The following is a 19,219-nucleotide window of genomic DNA, read 5'->3' on the forward strand; positions in this document are numbered from 1 at the left end:
TGCAGAGGGCCTCACTAAGTAGCTGAGGCTGTCCGCAAACTGCGATCCTCCGGTCCCAGCCTCCCAAATGCTGGGATTACAAGTGTGCGCCACCATGCCTGGCTAAACAGTTACTTTCATTCCCACACCCAAGGCCGACAACCAGTGTGACAACCTTGTGATCCGAAAACCCATGTCCTCCTCCCTGTCTGGACACCCAGTCTTCCAGGTTGTCGTTGCCTCCAAAGACCCGGAACATCCACCACTATTGCGAGTGGAAACCGGGCCACTCTGCACAGCGGGACAGGTGGGGCAAAGTTTAAACTCCTCCTTTATTTTCTTTTCTTTTCTTTCTTTCTTTTTTTTTTTTTTTTTGCGGTACTAGGGATGGAACCCAGAGACATTCTACCACTGAGCTACACCCCCAGCCCCATTTTTTATTCTTTATTTTGAAACAGGGTCTCACTGAGTTGCAAAGGGCCTCACTAAGTAGCTGAGGCTGTCTTCGAACTGCGATCCTCCCGTCTCAGCCTCCCGAATGCTGGGATTACAAGCGTGCGCCACCACGCCCGGCACAAGCCTCTCTTCTTGAGACACTCCTTTCCTGCCATCACCTGCCTCGCGCTCTCACCTGACCTCCCTTTTCAGGCTCTGCACAGGGGCCTCCTGCCTCCCCTCCTCACTGTATGCCCTGGCCAGGGTGTTCCAGAGTTACCTCTGTGTCTCTTTCCCACGTCATTATGGGCTTTTTGATAGCAAGAAAAATGCTCTAAGAAAACATATGCAGCATTCGGGAGGCTGAGACAGGAGGATCGCGGTCCACGGGCAGCCTCAGCTACTTAGGGAGGCCCTTCGCGACTCAGTGAGACCCTCTTTCAAAAATGAAGACTAAAGTTTAGGGCTGGGGGTGTAGCTCGGAGGTACAGTAACCCTGGGTTCTATCCTCGGTACTGCAAAGAAAGAAAAAAAGAAAGGAAGGAAGGAAGGAAGGAAGGAAGGAAGGAAAAGAAAACGTACAGACTTATCCCCTGAATAAATGAAAGGCTGAGTTACGGGCTAGGACGCTCGCAGTGCTTCCTCTTTGAAGAGCCGAGGAGTATTTGGAATGACACGAACTTCCAGGAGAACGTAGCTGGAGCGAAGCTTCCCTTCTGAGCGCCAGTGACTTCAAAGCAACCTGCCAAGGGGCAGCGTCTTGCCAGGATGGACCCACGGATGCCACAGCGGCGTCCATCCTCAGAGGGTCCCGCTACCACACAGATAGTTGGTGCTAATGTATGCATTCAGTAAAGACCCTCGTGCCAACTTTGTTTATTTATTTTTTTGTTTTGTTTCTTTTGTTTTTTGGTGGTACTGGGGTTCCTGGAAACCCTTTACCTCCAGGTTACACTCCCAGACCTATTTTTATATTTTTACTTGTAAACAGGGTCTCTTAAACCAGCAGCCACCACGCCCGGCGTCCTAGTGCCGACTTTGTGCCAGGCACTCTGCAAGTCCGGGATTCAGAAGGCGCCACGGTTCCTGCGCCACTCACGTTCTGTCAAGGGAGATCGGCCCGGGGGCATCCTACCTCTGAGCCACACTCTCCCCCACCCCTTTTTTTAATGTTGAAACAAGGTCTCACTGAATTGTTGAGGCTCTTGCTAAGTTACTGAGGCTGGCCCGGAGCCTGCCATCCTCCCGACTCAGCCTCCCAAGTACTGGATGACAGGCGTGCGCCACTCTGCTCCGCTGATTGGTCACCTAGCCAATCACTGTAGGTGCCACGAGTTGAAAACTCAGCGTGCACATAAACTTTGTGTGTGTGTGTGTGTGTGTGTGTGTGTGTGTGGTGCTGGGGATGGAACCCAGAGGTTTTTTACCTTCGGGCTACACTTCCATACCCATTTTCTATTTTATTTGGAAGCTGGGTCTCACTAAGTCGCTGAGAGCCTCACTAAGTAGCTGAGGCTGGCTTCGAACCTGTGCGATCCTCCTGTCTCAGCCTCCCAAGAGCGGGGATGACAAGCGTGCGCCACCACGCCCGGCTCACATAAACGTTTGTTGAAGAAATGAGTGTTTCTTATTTCACGTGGAGCACAGAAAGCATAAAGGATGAGATGCAGCTGATTTTAAAAAGCTATTGTGTTAGAAAGAAAATCCAGCTGAAGGAGAGGCTGGGCTGTTATTCTCAAGAAGAAACGTACTTGTCTGTCACTGGTGCCTGGGTAGAGAGAATTCAGTGCATTTCAGAACGTGGACGTTCCCTGTTATTCCTGATATCGACATCTAAAGTGTTTAAGAAAAGGAAACTATCTGTTCACTGGCCCATCACCTGCGAGTCTCAGCACTTGAGGGGTCAGAACTGTAGTTCACAGAGCACATTTTGGGAGACCACGGCTGCCTAGGGAGCAGCTGCTGGACCCAACAAAATGGCTTTGGCAACAAAATCAAAGCATGTGCTAAAATTACAAGTAGACAGATGAGCCAGAATATTGTCCCAGGAAAAGAGGGTCCCAGCCAAAATATTGTCCCAGCACAGGGGGGAAAAATGTATGTTAGTTTTCAGAGTGTTTTTATTTCATTGTTATCTATTCAGTTTTGCAAAGCCAGAATCATGTCCTGATCTTCCAGTTACATAATCTATAATAGTGACCAGGCTAAAAGAAAAAGTAAGAGAATTACTGAGAAGCAGAAATTATAGTAATACAAATTAAATGCAATGCATTGTTATCCTATTGCTTCGTCTGGTTATGTAGAATAAACTAATTAATACTGTTGACCTTTCATAAACCACTTGTACAGATACAAGTGAGTATAAAAATATTTGAAATTGCTGTGGCTGGGAGGCGAGGGTAGAGAAGAAGCCTCTGGAGAAAGCAGTGTGAAGAAAGTTGCTAGATCGAAAGGACCAAGTCAGCAAAGGACATCGATGACCTCACAAACGGCAGGACCTCGCTACACTTAATTCTTACAGAAATCTCTCCACCGCGTCAGCCACTGACAGCCTTAAAAATAGAAAGCTGTCAAGATTTATGGATGTTTTGAAGAAAATAATTCCAAAAAACAAGCATGTATTTATGTACCAATGTATATTTTTAAGTGGCTGTCATGAAGTCTGTGCTAGTTTAATAACTGGTTTTGGCAGTATTTCTTACAAATGAAAACAGCAATTTTCTAGATACCTCCCAACTAGTGTCAAATAAAGGTACACCTTGCACCTTTCTGAAGACACAAAAGACCTGCTTATTCAGATCCCTGAGTATTTATTCATCATTGAAAGTCATCGTTTCTCAAGCTTGAACGTCTCCAATATGGGCTATTATAAGTATGAGGACTCAAATTTGAATTTTATATTTGAATGAGAAAATATATACTGAGTGCCTGTATATGCCAGGCACTGAGTTAAGTATAAGAGAAAGAAAGAGAAAACAACATTCTTTCATGTCCCACCAGGTCATGGGGCAGATCGACGTGCAATGGAACTGAGTCAATCTTCTTTTTTTTTAGCATTGGTGCATTGTGGTGACACATCTTGATGAGGTACAGGATGGCAGAGGCGCACATGCGCACATGTGCACACCACTCATTTAGCCAATTCCCACCCCTCCCCCCTCCTCGTGTTTGGCTCAGTGATCGGTTTTGGTGTGTTTGTGAATGAACATCATGTACATTAGGGAATATCCCTCTTCCCCCTTCCACGCCCCTCAGTTAGGTCGCCTTACTCATCTGTGATTTCTCTTTCTTCACCCAGAATTCCTCCTAGGATCCATTTTCTCCCTAGCTTTCTCATATTAGGGAAAACATCTGATTTCATACTTTTTGTGACTGGCTAACCTAACTTAGCATAATGTTCTCCAGTTCCATCCATTTCGCTGCAAATGCCGTAATTTTGTTGTGTGTGTGTGTGTGTGTGTGTGTGTGTGTGTGTGTGTTGCTAGGGATTGAACCCAGGGGCATTCTACCTCCAAGCTACACCCCCAGCCCAATTTTTTATTTTTTATTTTAAAACAGGGTCTCACTAACTTGCAGAGGGATTCAGTAAGTAGCTGAGGCTGGCCGCGAACCTGGATCCTCCTGGCTCAGCCTCCCAAGTACTGGGATAATTTTGTTCTTCTTTATGGCTGAGTAAAATTGCATGGTGTATACATCCTATAGTTTTGTAATCCAGTCATCTGTGGATGGACGTCTTGGCTGGCTCCACAGTTTGGCAATTGTGAACTGTGCGGCTATGAACATCTATAAGCATGCATTAGTTTGGTAGTTTGGTTTCCATTCTTTTCGGTAGATACCCAGAAGTGCCTACCGTATGATTGCTGGATCATATGGTAAGTTTGTTCCCATTCTTCTGAGGATCCCCCATACTGTTTTCCAAAGTGGTTGCACTAATTTGCAATCCCACCAATGTATTAGAGTTCCACTTCTCCACATCCTTGCCAGCATTGTTGTTGTGTTTTAAAAATGGAGCTAGAGCAGGGTGTGGCGGCGCGCGCCTTTAATCCTAGTACTTGGGAGGCTGAGATAGGAAACATAGGTTCACAGCCAGCTTCAGCAGTTTAGCAAGGCGCTCTGCGGCTTAGTGAGACCTATTCCAAAATAAAAAATAAAGTAGGGTTTAGGGTATAGTGCAGAGGTACAAGGCCCCTGGGTTTAATACTCATTGCCATATATGTACATGTGTGTACACACACACACACACACACGCACGTGCTGGAGCTAGAAGGAAGTGCCATAGGAACTTGAGGCACTCACAAAGGAGATAAGGCCTTCAGGAGCAAGAGGCACTTCCCACAGCGGGCTGCCTTTGCATCTGACCTGTGGGACTCAGCTCTCTCAGATCCTATTTTTATTTCCACTGCTTATTATAATAAGCTTCTTGTTGCTAGGTGCCATGTTTGTATTCACCTTTGCCCCCCCAAACAAAGATGAATATTTTTGTTTAATATGTACCACATAAGCCTAGTGTGGTGGTGCGTGCCTGTCATACTAGTACTTGGGAGGCCGAGACAGGAGGATTGCAGGTTTGAGGCCAGCCTCAGCAACTTAGCAAGGCTCTCAACAACCTAGTGACACACAGTTTCAAAACAAACACTAAAAAGGGCTGGGGTATACCTCAGAGGTGGAGAACCCCTGGGTTCAATTCCTATTACGGAAACCCAAACCAAAAATCTACCACACAGTTTTTGCTTAATAAATACTGAATGCGCCGGGCGTGGTGGCGCACGCTTGTAATCCCCGCGCTTGGGAGGCGGAGACTGGAGGATCAGGCAGGTTCGAAGCCAGCCGTGCTGGCTTAAGAGACCCTCTTTCCAAATAAAAATATAAAATAGTTCTGGGAGTATGGCCTGGAGGTAGAAGGGTTCCATCTCCAGTACCACCAAAAAAAAATAATAATAAATAATAAATAAATAAATACTGAATGTGAAATAAGTGTTGAGTTTCTGATCTTATAAACAAATCAAAGACACATGGGAGGAGGGTATTTGGTAAAAACGTTTAAGTTATTCCAGGCAGGGAAGGAACATATGCAAAGAACTGTGTACGAAAACAATGTGACAGGTTTGAGAAGCCGGGCCAAGAGGGGTGTCTGGGGCCACGGCCCCCACGTGAGCTCCTGGCCAGCGCGGCGCCTCCCTGACGAGTGACCAAAGTTCTGGTTCCCCAGGGATTCCACGACCTTAGCCTTCCACAGATTCCCACGAGAGGTTTCCAGTGAAGGAAATGGAAGGCGATTTCGGGTGGATTGTTTCTCTGGGGTGTGTGTTTGTCTGGGTTTAACCTAGGGGAGTTCTACATTGGAGTTATATCCCTAGACCTATTTTATTTTTTATTTTGAAACAGGGTCCCACTAAGTTACTGAGGGCCTCACCAAGTTTCTGGGGTTGACCTCAAAACTTCAATCTTCCTGTCTCAGCCTCCCAAGTACTAGGATTATAGGCATGCACCACCACACCCAGCTTATTTTTTTATTTTGAAACCGGGTCTCACTCAGTTGCTGAGGCTAGCCTCAAACTTGTCATCCTCCTGTCTCAGCCTAAACAGTGTTTTATAGGCATGCATCACCACACTCAGCATGGGGTAAATTGATTATAAAAGCACTTTCTGTCTAAATTTTCCTTTCCAACCAATAAAAGTGACAGGCAAACCCAGAATCTATTTTCTTTGTATGGCAGACAAATACCTTATTTCTAATTTGGGGGCAATATAGGATTGCTAATCTGATATTTTAACCTCAACGGTTGGACTTGTTTTTAAGCACTATTTTCTCTTTCACTATCTCTGAGGTAAAGAAAATCAACACACAATGAAAGGAAGTACAATTTACCAACTAATTCTTACTCCTCAATTTTTATTTCAAAAGTACATAACATTCAAAGATTTTTATGGAATTAAGACTAGAAAGGACATTGTTCCTTTCCAAACTTGTCTATGTCAAAATCAGTGTAAGGTGGGCCTGGTGGTACACACCTGTACTTGGGAGATTGAGACAGGAAGATCTCAGGTTTGAGGCCAGCCTCAGCAATGTACTGAGACACTCAGTCACCTAGTGAGACCTTGTTTCAAATAAAAATGTGTTGGAGGCATAGCTCGGAGGTAGAATTACCCAGGGTTCAATCTCTAGTACCATTAAATAAATAAATACATCAGTATAGCTTTAGAAAACCCCACTATCTTCAAGACGAATCTCAAAAATCTGGGTGTGATGCTGCATGCTTGAAATCCCAGTATTTGGGAGGCTGAGACTGGGGTTGCTGGTTCACAGCCAGCCTCAGCTACTTAGTGAGGCCCTCTGCAACTTAATGAGACTCTGTTTCCAAATAAAAAATAAAATAGGGCTGGGAGTATAACTCAGAAGTAGAATGCCCCTGGGTTCCATCCCCAGTAACACACACACACACACACACACACACACACACACAGAAAATACCCTGCTGAAGGCTTGGTCCCAAGCCCATGGTGCCACTGGGAGGTGATAGAACCTTTAGGAGGCAGGGCCTGGTGGGAGGAAGGTGGGCAACTGGGGACGTGTCCCATCCCTTCCTCTCTTTGTTTTCCAGACACCACGACGCGAACAGGCCTCCTCCACAGGTGCCGGCCTCCATGTGCTGTGTTGTCACAATCTCAAAGCAGCAGGCCCGAGAGACCAGGGACTGAAATCTCTGAAACCGTTAGCCAAAAAAAAAAAAAAAAAAAAAATCTGTCCTTTTTTGAAGCTGATTGTCTCAGGTGCTTTATCATAATAACAAAAAACAACACAAACCTCTCGTTTCAAATATTACTATAAAAATTTTGCTCTTCTCAAAAAGCAAGAGAAAGAAAGTCATTCCTGGAGTCAGCCTTCCCATTATTTGTTAAAACGTACAGAGTAGCCGGGCGCGGTGGCGCACGCTTGTAATCCCCGCGCTTGGGAGGCGGAGACAGGAGGATCGCGTAGGTTCGAAGCCAGCCGCGCTGGCGTAAGAGACCCTGTTTCCAAATTTAAAAAAAGTATAAAATAGGTCTGAGAGTGTAGCCCGGAGGTAGAAGGGTTTCCAGGAACCCCAGTGCCACCAAAAAAACAAAAACAAAAACAACCGCCGTACAGAGTAGTGTGGGTCTTAGATAATGGTGTGTAGCATCCTCAGAATTCACCTACCTCGCAAAACAAAAGCCCTGCAATTCATTGTTTGCCAGTATATTCTCTTAATCGGACGATAGATGGTTCCTGTTTTTCCTATGGTTTTTATTTATCTTGTTGAAGTTATAAGTACTATACGTACATATTGAGAAACAGTTGGAGACAAGAGACTATATAAAACTGGGTAAATCATTTGGTCATATAGCTAGAGAAACTTGTGATATTTAAAACAAGGCGGCTATGTTTAATTCAAAAGAAATAAAAGTTAAGCCCATGCAATTACACGTTCGCCCTCCGTAAAGGGGCTGAAGTCCTGTTTAAACGACCTTGTGAGTCTATGAGCAACTTGAGAGGGAGCCCTGCTGGCAATTTTAAAATTCTGAACCCCTGGCACACAGCAGGTCACGCTTCAGATTTGCTGAAGTGCATCTTTACTGGTTGCTAAGGTGCAGTAAATTGTAGAATATAGCACTGATTTAATACAGCTTCAAATGGGAGGGAAAATAAAGAGGTACATTTATAAACTATTATAAAACACATCCTGATTCCAAGTAAGTTAAACATTTTAAAGCATGCCTAATAATGAGGGAGATCCTGTAACTGCCCTCTGCTAAGTCTCCCATCTCGAAGAGAGCGGGCTCTTGCCACCACCAGATCCAGAGAGGAACATTATTTAGCTCTGGCGATGCTGCCTAAGCCCCGCCGCTCCTCCTCGGCTCTCCTACTGAGGCCATCGATCACCTGCAGGCATTTATCGGCTATTGTTTTCCTTGCTTTCTCTATCCCCTTATTTTAAATACTTCTCTTACTTTTTTTTTTTTTTTTTTTTTTTTGCGGGTCTGGGGATGGAACCCAGGGGCATTTGACCTCCGAGCTACACCCCTGCCCTAATTTTTATTCTTTATTTTGGAACCGGGTCTCACTGAGTTGCAGAGGGTCTCACTAAGTAGCTGAGGCTGTCTGCGAACCGTGATCCTTCGATCTCAGCCTTCCAAATGCTGTGATTACAAGCGTGCGCCACCATGCCCAGCTCTTAAAATTTTTCACTGCTTCTCTTAAATTTTTTTTTTTTTTGTAGTGCTGGGGATGGAACCCAGTGCCATTCTACCTCTGAGCTACACCCCCAGCCCCATTTTTTATTCTTTATTTTGAAACAGAGTCTCACTGAGCTACAAAGGGACTCACTAAGTAGCCGAGGCTTTCAGCGAATCGTGATCCTCCTGTCTCAGCCTCCCAAATGCTGGGATTATAAGCGTGCACCACCACACCCAGCTCCTCTTAAAAATTTTCACGGGCAGCTGGATGTAGTGCGGCAAGCCTCCAATCCTAGTACTTGAGAGGCTCAGAAAGGAGGCTTGCAGGTCTGAGGCCAGCCTCAGCAACTTAAAGAAATCCTCAGGAACTTAGTGAGGCCCTGTCTCAAACTAAAAGATATAAAATAAGGCTGGGGGTAGAGCTCAGTTTGATCTCCAGTATAAAAATACAAAAACAAAAAACAACCCAATAAAACAAAACCAAACACACTTCCCTGGCTCCTGTAGGCCTGTGCCGCACTCCTTCTCTTCCTCCAGGGTGTCTCAGGCTCACCTGCTTGCCTGGCCTCAGCGTGCGCCTCCCTACACGGCCTCGCGCCTTCTCCCACTCTTACCAGTGGGTCTGCGCTGGCTGCATGTCACAAGCTCTTAGAGATCTCTGCTAGAAATGCCCAAGGCCAGAGCCTAGTCCAGGTCCATGGAGCCAGTAACCTGGACTGAAAGTGGCCCTGCATCGTGTGACAATCCCAGAAACTCAGCGTCCTCACCTGCGTCCGCTTCATCAGGTCGCTGTATACATCCTGCTTACTCCTCATCACTGTGATAAGCATGTCTCCTTTTCATTTCAGTGTGTGTGTGTGTGTGTGACTGGAGATCGAACCAGGATGCTCTACCACTGAACTATACCCGAGCCCGTTGTCTTATTTATTTATTTATTTTTGACATAGAGTCTCCCCAAATTGCCCACATTGGCCTCAAATCTGAGATCCTCCTGCTTCAGCCTTCCAAGTACTGGGATTACAGATGTGCACCACCACACCCAGATATGAATTATACTTACAATTTGAACAATTTAAAAGCCCACTCGTGGTGGTGCACGGATGTAATCCCAGCATTCGGGGGACTGAAACCAGAGGATCGCAGTTCGCGGACAGCCTCAGCTACTTAGGCTCTCTGCAACTTAGTGAGACCCTGTTTCAAATAAAGAATAATAATAAAAAAAAATAGGTCAGGTGGGTGTAGCTTGAAGGTTGAATGCCTTTGGGTTTCATCTCCAGGCCCGCAAAAAAAAAAAAAAAAAGCCCACTCAACGCTCAGCAACACACACACACACACACACACACACACACACACACACAGAGTCATAACAACTTAAGATAATTTTTAAAAACTATAGTTGTTTCAATGTGTCATTCCTACCCTAGAATACAAGTTCCATGCCCTGTGCCGGGAGCCTGGCTTACTCACCAGCACGGCTGCAGACTCCAGCGGGGCTCTCCACAGAAGAGATGCTGAGTTTACTGAGTGGATGCTGCTGGCCCAGGAGGACACAGCTGGACACATGGCTGGGAGGCTGCACACTAGCCTCACTCAGGAAAAGAGGCGCACCCGTCCAGTGGCAGATCTCAGGGGTGGGCACGCCTGCGCCTGTCTGGGCTGCATCCTGTTCAGAAGCATCTCACTAGCCCAAAGAGCAAGGAGTCTAGGCTTTCAGAGGGAAACAGCATTCAGGGTGTTGGTAATCCAAATCCTCGGAACCCCTGCCAGAGCGCAGATGAGTCCAGGGCATCACAATTTTAAAAAAAGTAAGCTTTTCTATGTATAATTTTGTAGTTATTTCCTCATTGTTAATTTGGAATTTGCTGTGGTTTGGATAAGCCTCTCTCAATGGCCTGCATGGTAAAGGCTTGGTCCTCAGCCTCTGGCACTATTCGGGTGGTGCAGCCTTCCCGAGGTGGAGTCGAGCCTGTGGGAGTAGCTTGGTGGTGGGGTGCAGGACTGGCACGCACAAGCCCCTGACTTGATCCCTGGCACCAAAAAAAAAAAAAAAGAGTCCAGCAGGTAGACTTCTGCCGCTGGACGTTCCCTGCACGGGTGGTGGGACCCCAGTCCTTCCTCTTTTTCATGGCTGTAGCCTGTGCTTCCCACCATGAAGCGCCACCTTGCCACAGGCCTAACAGCAGCAAGGCCACGAGGCACGTGGGGCCTCTCAAACTGTGAGCCAAGTGAACCTCCCATTCTCTTTCCTTGGCACCAGAGATCGAACCCAGGGCACTCTACCCCTGAGCTGCATTTCTTTTTTATTTTATACCTTTAAAAAGGGTCTTGCTAACCCATGATCCTCCTGTCTCAACCTCCCAAGTACTGGGGTTAAGGCCTGCACCACCATGCCCAGCAAAACTTTTTTCTGTATAAGTTGATTATCTCAGGTATTTGTTACAGTAATAGAAAACTGACTAACATAGTATGCGACATATGCCAATGCAAATTGATTTTGCCATTTTTCTTATATTTATACCTAATTTCTGAATTGAATCTATAATCCCCTATGTACAAGGACTTTTTCATTAACATTTTGCATCCTTATGACCTGGTAAAACTCACAGCATAATCTCCTGAAATGAATATAAACAACAACTCTTTCAGCCAGGGAAAATGTTCAAAGCTGAAATGTTTTCAAATACTTACTTTCCAACAAGTTTTTATGTGTGTGTAGTACTGGGGATTGAATTCAGGGGCATTCTACTTTCAAGCTATACCTCAGCCTTTTTTTTTATTTTTACTTTTTATTCTGAAACAGGGTCTCACTAGTTTGCTGAGAGAGTCTTACTAAATTGTTGAGGCTGGCTTTGAACCTATGATCCTCTTCCTTCGGCCTCCCAAGTACTGGGATTACAGGCATGCACCACCATGCCTGACTCCAACAGTATTTTTATGTTTAACTAAATGTAGTAAACTGGGCACTGTAGTGCATGCCTGTAATTCCAGCTCTTCAGGAGGCTAAGGCAAGAGGACCCCCAAGTTCAAGGCCAGCCTATATAACTTAGGTAGACCCTGTTTCAAAATAAAAAATAGAAAGGTCTGGTGGTATAGCTCCTTGAGTTCACTCCTCAGCAAACAATAATAATAATAATAATAATAATAATAATAATAATAACACATAAGCTGGGTGTTACACACCTGTAATTACACACCTGTAATTCCAGTACTTGGGAGGCCAAGACAGGAGGATAACAGGTATGAGGCCATCTGCAGCAACTTATAGAGACCCTCGGCAACTTAGCAACCCCTGTTTTTTTAAAAAAAATAAGACTGAGGATGTAGCTGAGAGGTAGAATGCCCCTGGTTCAATTCCCAGTACCACAATTAGGTAAGTAAGTAAATAAGGAAGGAAGAAAGTAAGTAATAGGGCTGAAATGTAGCTCAATATTAAAGTAAAGTAAGCAGAAAAATTTCACACTTTTATCACCAACATTTATTAAAATTTCCTTGATTTCAATTTAATATTTTTCTTTGCTTGAAAATATTTGATAGGGCATTTGGAGTAGGTGCCAGCAATGTTATTATTTATTTATTTATATGTTTATTGGTACCAGGGATGAAACCCAGGGGCATTAAACCTCCAAGCTACACCCCCAGCCCTATTTTTTATTCTTTATTTTGAAACAGGGTCTCACTGAGTTGCAGAGGGCCTCACTAAGTAGCTGAGGCTGTCCTCGAACCGCGATCCTTCTGTCTCAGCCTCCCGCCCGGCAGCAGCAATGCCATTTAAACAAATGAAGTAGGATATTTTAATGAGAACATGTGCATTTCATGTAATAATAAAGTGTAACTATTTCTGTATGGGTTTAACTAGAGGATATGCCTAATAAGTTATAGGAATTGCTCCAGGAGATCTCTTATTAACCTGGAATCTTTTATTAACCTCTACAGATTTTTTAAAATTCTACTGAACTATATCCCCAACCCTTTTCATTCTTTATTTTGAGACAGGGTCTTGCTACGTTGCCCAGGCAGGACTCAAACTTGCCATCCTTCTGCCTCGGTCTCCCTCGAAGCTGGTTTACAGGCGTGTATCACCTGGCTCCCGAGAGGCGCTCGACATGGGCTCTGAAGTCTTGTCTCCATTTGATACGGTTTGTGTTGTGGTAGTATAGGAGAAAGGGACTAAAATCCAATAATTTTGTACATGCTAAACATTTGTCCTTCAAAATTAAAAAGTAGGTAAAGTAGGTCCCAGAAACCGTGGGGACCAAAATCCTCTGATAACAAATACAATATTTAATCCACAGTCTTTTAAGAGCAATAGTGATTGACCCCTTCCTGCTCAGGACTTGAAATATATGTTCCATCTAATTGGCAAGCCCAGCGTTTTGCTCTTTTTCTGTAATTTAATAAGCTTTGAGCTAGACGTGTTTGTTTTTTATTAGGAGCTATCTTAAGATAGCATGATTTCAAGCCATTATGTGACTTTAGTAGGATTGCATTTATTAGACAGTGTTTTCTGATATTATAGTTTCCAGGCCAACAGCATGAAATGAACATTTTTCACCAAAAACTTAAACTTAATATCATTTTTTTCACAGAAAGAATTTTCTTTCTCTCTTTTTCTTCATCTCTTTCTTTCTTTCCTCTTTGGTACTGAGGATTGAATTCAGGCATTCTACCTCTAAGATCTACCCCAGCTCTTTTAATTTTTTTCTTTGAAATAGTGTCTCACTAAGTTGCTGAGGGTCTCTTCTAACTAGGCTTCTGAGGCTGGCCTCGAACCTGTGATCTTCCTGTCTCAGCCTCCCAAATGCTGGGATTATAGGATCGTACCACCCAGCTCTGCTCAGAAAGCATCGCTTATAAAGCTGAAACTATTCTAATCATTCAGTTGCCAGTCTCAATGGGTGAGGCACGTATCTCTTTTGTTCACCATATTCTAACAGTTTCTTATTCTATGTTTGCTTTATTCCTTTATTCCCTTACCTAAACCTAGAAGAAAAAGAAAACTGTGTTACTAATTTAGGAAGAAAACGAAAATATATTTATGTCTACTTACCATGGGTTTTGATATCGGTGAGTTAACCTGTCAATTGCATCAAGACTTAGTTCTCCATACTGAAACAAAGAAAATGAATGTACTATCATCCCAAGGTAAACAGGGACCAACACATCTAAGGGTCTACATTCCCAGCCAAAAGGGAAGCCAGGCAGGGAAGCAGAAGAGAAACTAAATTCAGCTAAAAGGAAATCAGCCAGGCATGGTGGCATACACCTGTAATCCCAGTACTTGGAAGGCTGAGACAGGAGGATCACGTGTTCAAAGACAGCCTCAGAAAGTAGTGAGGCTCTCATCAACCTAGTGAGACCCTGTTTCAATTAAAAACACAATAGGGCTTGGGGTATAGCTCAGAGGTAGAATTCCCCTGGGTTCAACCCCAATACCACACACACACACACACACACACACACACACACACACACAGAGAGAGAGACTCAGTGAGAAAATATTAAATAAAGAAAAGGGTTTCAGAGTTGACCATTGACTATCACCAAGTGGGGCGTGGTGGCGCACACTTGTAATCTCAGAATTCGGGAGGTGGGACAGGAGGATCACTGTTCGTGGACAGCCTCACCTACTACTTAGTGAAGCCCTGTGCAACTCAGTGAAACCCTATTTCAAAATAAAGAATAAAAAATAGGGCTGGGGGGGCGTGTAGCTCGGAGGTAGAATGCCCTTGAGTTCTATCCCTGGTACTGCAAAAAAGAAAAAAAAAAAAAGAAAGGAAGGAAGAAAGAAAGAAAGAAAGAAAGAAAGAAAGAAAGAAAGAAGAAAGAGAGAAAGAAAAGTAAAGAAAAGAAAACCCCAGCTAAGACAGGAGGATCACAAATTCAAGCCCTCAGCAGTTTAACAAGACACTCAGCAACTTAGCAAGACTCTGTTTTAAAATTTAAAAAGAAGACGTGTTATTTTATTCAAGAGATGGGTCTTTCTTAAGTAAGAAGATGTAATTTTTGGTTAGTAAAAATTGAAATAGCTAGGCATGGTAGCACATGCCTGTAATTCAGTACTTGGCAGGCTAAGACAGAAGGATCACAGGTTCGAGGCCAGTGTGGGGTAATTTAACAAGACCCTATTTCTTTATATGTATTATATAGAGATATGTATATAAATACAAATATATATATATATAATATACTGGTGCAATGTAATTAGTGAGACCCTATTTCAAACTAAAAATAAAGCTGGGGTGTAGCTCAGAGTTAGAATATCCTGGTACAGAAAAAAATTAGAGTAGCATAAACTAACGGTCATCCAAGTCCTGGAAAATGTGTGCAGAAGCTGATAATAAGACTACTTATCAGTTAGCCAGGCATGGTGGTGCACACCTGAAATCCCAGTACTTGGGAAGCTGAGATGGGAGAATCACAGACTCATGGACAGCCTCAGCAATAGTCAGACTCTCAGCAAACTAGTGAGACCCTGCTGCAAAACAAGTTTCAAAACCAGCTTTAGTGATTTAGTCTCAGAAACCTTGTGAGACCCTCTTTCAAAATAAAGAATAAAAGATAGGGCTGGGGATGTAGCTCCCCAGTACCACAAAAAAATTAAACAAGCCGGTCGTGGTGGCACACGCTGTAATCCCCGCACTTAGGAGGCTGAGACAGGAGGATCGCACAGGTTCGAAGCCGGCCTCAGCTACTTAGTGAGGCTCTCAGCAACTTACTGAGACCCTGTTTCCAAATAAGATATAAAATGGGTCTGGGAGCATAGCCCGGAGGTAGAAAGTCCCTGGGTTCCACCCCCAGTGCCACCAAAATAAATATAAATAAATAAATATAAAAATAAAAATAAATTAAACAATAAACTGTGTGCAATGGTGCACACCTGTGAGTCCAGTACTTGGGAAGCTAGTTGTTAAATTTCAGTTAAATTAATTGCAGATATTCAGGGTTCATTAGTTTAAAAATTTGTATCATTGTTTAAGACCTTCATTCTTAACCTCAAACCACCTGGGGTCTCGTCCTCACACACTCAGGGTATCTTTTTAGAGCTGATGCCTGAGGGACCCTCTTGCTTTATGATACTCCGTGATGCTCTTCTTCGTGTATCCAAGTTTAGCTTCCTCTTCTAGAAAGAACCACTTTTTCCATCTTTGTAACTCCGAGGTCTTTCTCACACTGGAGTGAATACAGGGTGGTGTATCTCGAGAATGCAGAGACACTAGGGTTTTCTTCTCCCGCTTCCTTGGTAACATAGAGCTCACAGTACCAAAGGGCTGAGTGGAAAAATCCCCTAAGGCCACCTTTTCTCATGCTAATGTATTTTTCTCCATTTGCAAAATATTACTGTTAACCCTTTAGATGTCTTTCTTCCCACAGCCAGTGAGAAGCAGTGCCATTGTGGTAGCAGATTACCAAACTGCATAATGTCGCCATTCTAGACTGGAACCATTGAAGGGAGAAAGAGGCAGAAAGGCCTTTACATGAATGGGGCATTTGAAGTATTCATTTTATATTCAGAGCATGGGTAGAAACAAAACAATTCTTTCTGAGAAATGTCAGTATTTAAGGCATGGACACTACAGTACATTTTCTTGTTGTAAAAGCAAAAAATAAAAAATAAAAAAATAAAGAACAATGCAGGAACCCATATTTCATTTGATGCCACATTTAGATGGGCTTGAATTTAACCCAAATGATATCCTGGTCTTGTTCCTTTGTTGCTGTTGTTTTTTAACTGAAGTGTTTTTAAATAATTTGAATAAATGCATCAACTTTCTGCAAATAGACATTCGGTTTATGGTTTGTTACTGTGGCTCAGTGTCTCTGCTTTCTGTGGAGCATCCAAATGGTGAACACATCCTGTCCTGTTTCAAGGGTTCGAAAGCCCAGGCAGTAGGAAAATACAGCCTATAGAGACATTAGTACTGTGGGTCTCATTTACTGACTTGTTTACACGAAATACTGTGCTAAGTGCTTTACATACATGACTCGATCTGTTTAGAAATACTCTAAGGGATTATTACTATCCCTGGTATAGAATTTGAGAGTCTTCAAGATTTTAATCCCATGGGAAAAACACGTTCTTGAGATAGCTCACCAAATACCAGCCAGGTGCTAAGGTCCCCGAATCAGTCGACTGCACTGATTACTCTCAGTGGGCTGAACCCAATCAGGGGAATTCTTTAAAGGACCTGGCCTTTTCTTAGCAAAGGGATTTGAAGCAGGAGATGGGGTTTGACACAGGGAAGATTCTCCATTACTGGTTTTAAAAGTGAAGGCAGTCATGTGGTAGGGAATTTGGGCCTCCTCTCGAGGCTGAGAATAACCCCTGGCTAACAGACATCCCTGCAACCACAAGGATGGAAGTCCACCCTAACCACGTGTATTGGAAAAGACCGCAAGCCTTAGAAGAGATCACAACCACAGCTGACACCCTGTTTTCCTCTTTGAGTGGCCATAGCAGATAACCCAGTGGTGCTCGGGTCCTGAATTTGACTTAAACACCTGTAAGCAGATGGGCGTTGTTTTAAATTGCTGAATTTGTTGTGGAGCAATAGAAAACCAATATAACCCCCATTTTATAGATGGGAAAACCAAGCATTGTAAAAAAAAAAAATAGAGCCAGAGGTGGCGGCACATACTTGTAATCCCAGTACTTGGGAGGCTGAGATAGGAGAAGCAAAGGTTCGTGGCCAGCCCACTGTAACTTAGTGAGACCCTGTTTCAAAATAAAAAATGAAAAGGGCTGGGGGTATAGCTCAGTGATAAAATGCCCTTAGGTTCAATCCCCAGTAACACACACACACACACATGCACACACACACACACACACACACACACACACACACGTAGTCAGACTAGCATGGGAGAGAAAAAGGAAAAATAAAAAGCTCCTTACTATCCACTTCAGTTTATAAGCCACGTTCAGTTTTCATCCCGCTCCCGCACAGGGCTGTAACTATCTTCTGTATTTCTGTCTTTTTAATAAACTTCTTTAAATCTTCAGCAGCTGTCCAAGCCATGAATATTTATTCTTAGCTTAAGACAAGAATCCACGGTTTTTCTGTTTGTCTGTTTGTGTGGTGGGGGGGGGATTACTTCTCCCCACACAAACACCACGCACATTTCACCCCGCAACATGTCTGACATCAGCCCTTTAGCCAAGTTGGTTGACTATTCCTAGCAGAGTCTGAAATCCGAGTGCATTCCATTATTTGAACTACAGAAAAGCTGCACACAAGCTTCCCGAGTCTCTCTGTGTGCTCTTTGCACAGTTACTGAAATATAATCAAGTGCCCGATTTGCAATCGTACTCACCCTTGGAGCTTTCTAACGTGCTAGCTACTATGGTTAATTGTAAGGTTAAAAGTGAGTTTTCCCCAAGTTAATTGTCCAATTAACTTTACAAGTAGGGGAGTAGTTCAGGCATTGTGAACTCTAATAGCATATCAGTGTTAGAAAAAAAAGTTTTCAAATGTTTTTATTGAATAAGCCGAGTCAAATAATTGCTAATCTAATGCATACTTAAAGATTCATTTCTCTCCATTTCCAACTTAGTTTCTCAACAAAAATGCTGCATGGAGGGGGGGGGAGCAACGAAGTCTCCATCTCTCATTTCTGGATGATCACTGGCTCCATGGGAGGCAGGAGGAGGCGGTGGGGTGGGATGAGCGGCACCGATGTTGTCAGTGTAAAGACAAATACAAGCCTCAGACCTCGAGTTGCTTTAACCACTTGCGGTGTATCATGGGACTGCGCAGCACAGTCGAAGATAATAGTCACACTAGAAACTTCAGCAACAACACAGAGAAGCTTTTCCATGACTTCTTCCCCACTGAAACAGGTCACAGATTAGATTCCTCTAGTGGGTACCATCTGTGCCCAAACACAGAGTGAGGACCATATGGCTAAGATCCCCATATGTAATGAATAGTTTCTAATTTTCTCCTGCAGCTTCCTTGATTTCTTAGATTTAGTCCTGGGAAAAGGACAGATAATTCCAGACTCCTGGTCTCCTCTGCTCTGCATTCTATGCATTTTTGTCAACACAACTAAGGTGCTCTGGGAGTGTTGTATATGAACCAGAGGGGAAACCACCATCATAAATTTATAATGATTTAAGGATTTCCCCCAGTGATCTTATAAAGGCAAGATCAACGCTAGATTTAGAAAACAGATGTCCTGGAATCTTATCCTGTTCACCTGCACTTGTGATATTATAGAAGATGCGTAAATCAGAATTCTTTTACAATATACCTGAAAGAGCCTAGCTGTTACAATCAGACCACAGTTTTAGTAGAACCCATTGTAAGGCAGCCGATCTTAATGTTCTGTGTCCTTATCATCCATCAGCAAACAAAGTCTGTTTAAAAATTATGGCATATGCTTAATTACTCATTCTAAGAGGCCTGTGGCTTGTTTTGTTTTTAGAAAAAAGTGATGTCCATGTTTAGATATGTCAAATCCTGCAAAAGTTAGTAGCATCATAGGGTATTTTTAGCTTTCCTTCATTAAGGGACAAGATCATCCAGTGTGCTTCACATGGCACTGGGTTCTTTTCTTTCTTTCATTCTGCCCACATTTCCACATCCTAACAAAAGATGTGAAAATCAGG

At 43.6% G+C, this 19,219-nt stretch overlaps 1 protein-coding gene across 1 annotated transcript in view; it reads right to left on the minus strand.

The window, feature by feature from the left end:
• Positions 1-19,219, minus strand: part of SPMIP2 (sperm microtubule inner protein 2) — a gene marked incomplete at both ends in the record, with an annotated part of 171,220 nt that overhangs the window by 41,075 nt on the left and 110,926 nt on the right. Inside the window, one exon of the mRNA XM_080697165.1 lies at positions 13,658-13,716. Within this exon, the coding sequence (XP_080553291.1) occupies positions 13,658-13,716 (59 nt within the window). The remainder of the gene's footprint in view (positions 1-13,657; positions 13,717-19,219) is intronic.

Source organism: Muscardinus avellanarius (assembly GCF_963383645.1).
Source record: "Muscardinus avellanarius genome assembly, chromosome: 6".
Taxonomy (NCBI): domain Eukaryota; kingdom Metazoa; phylum Chordata; class Mammalia; order Rodentia; family Gliridae; genus Muscardinus; species Muscardinus avellanarius.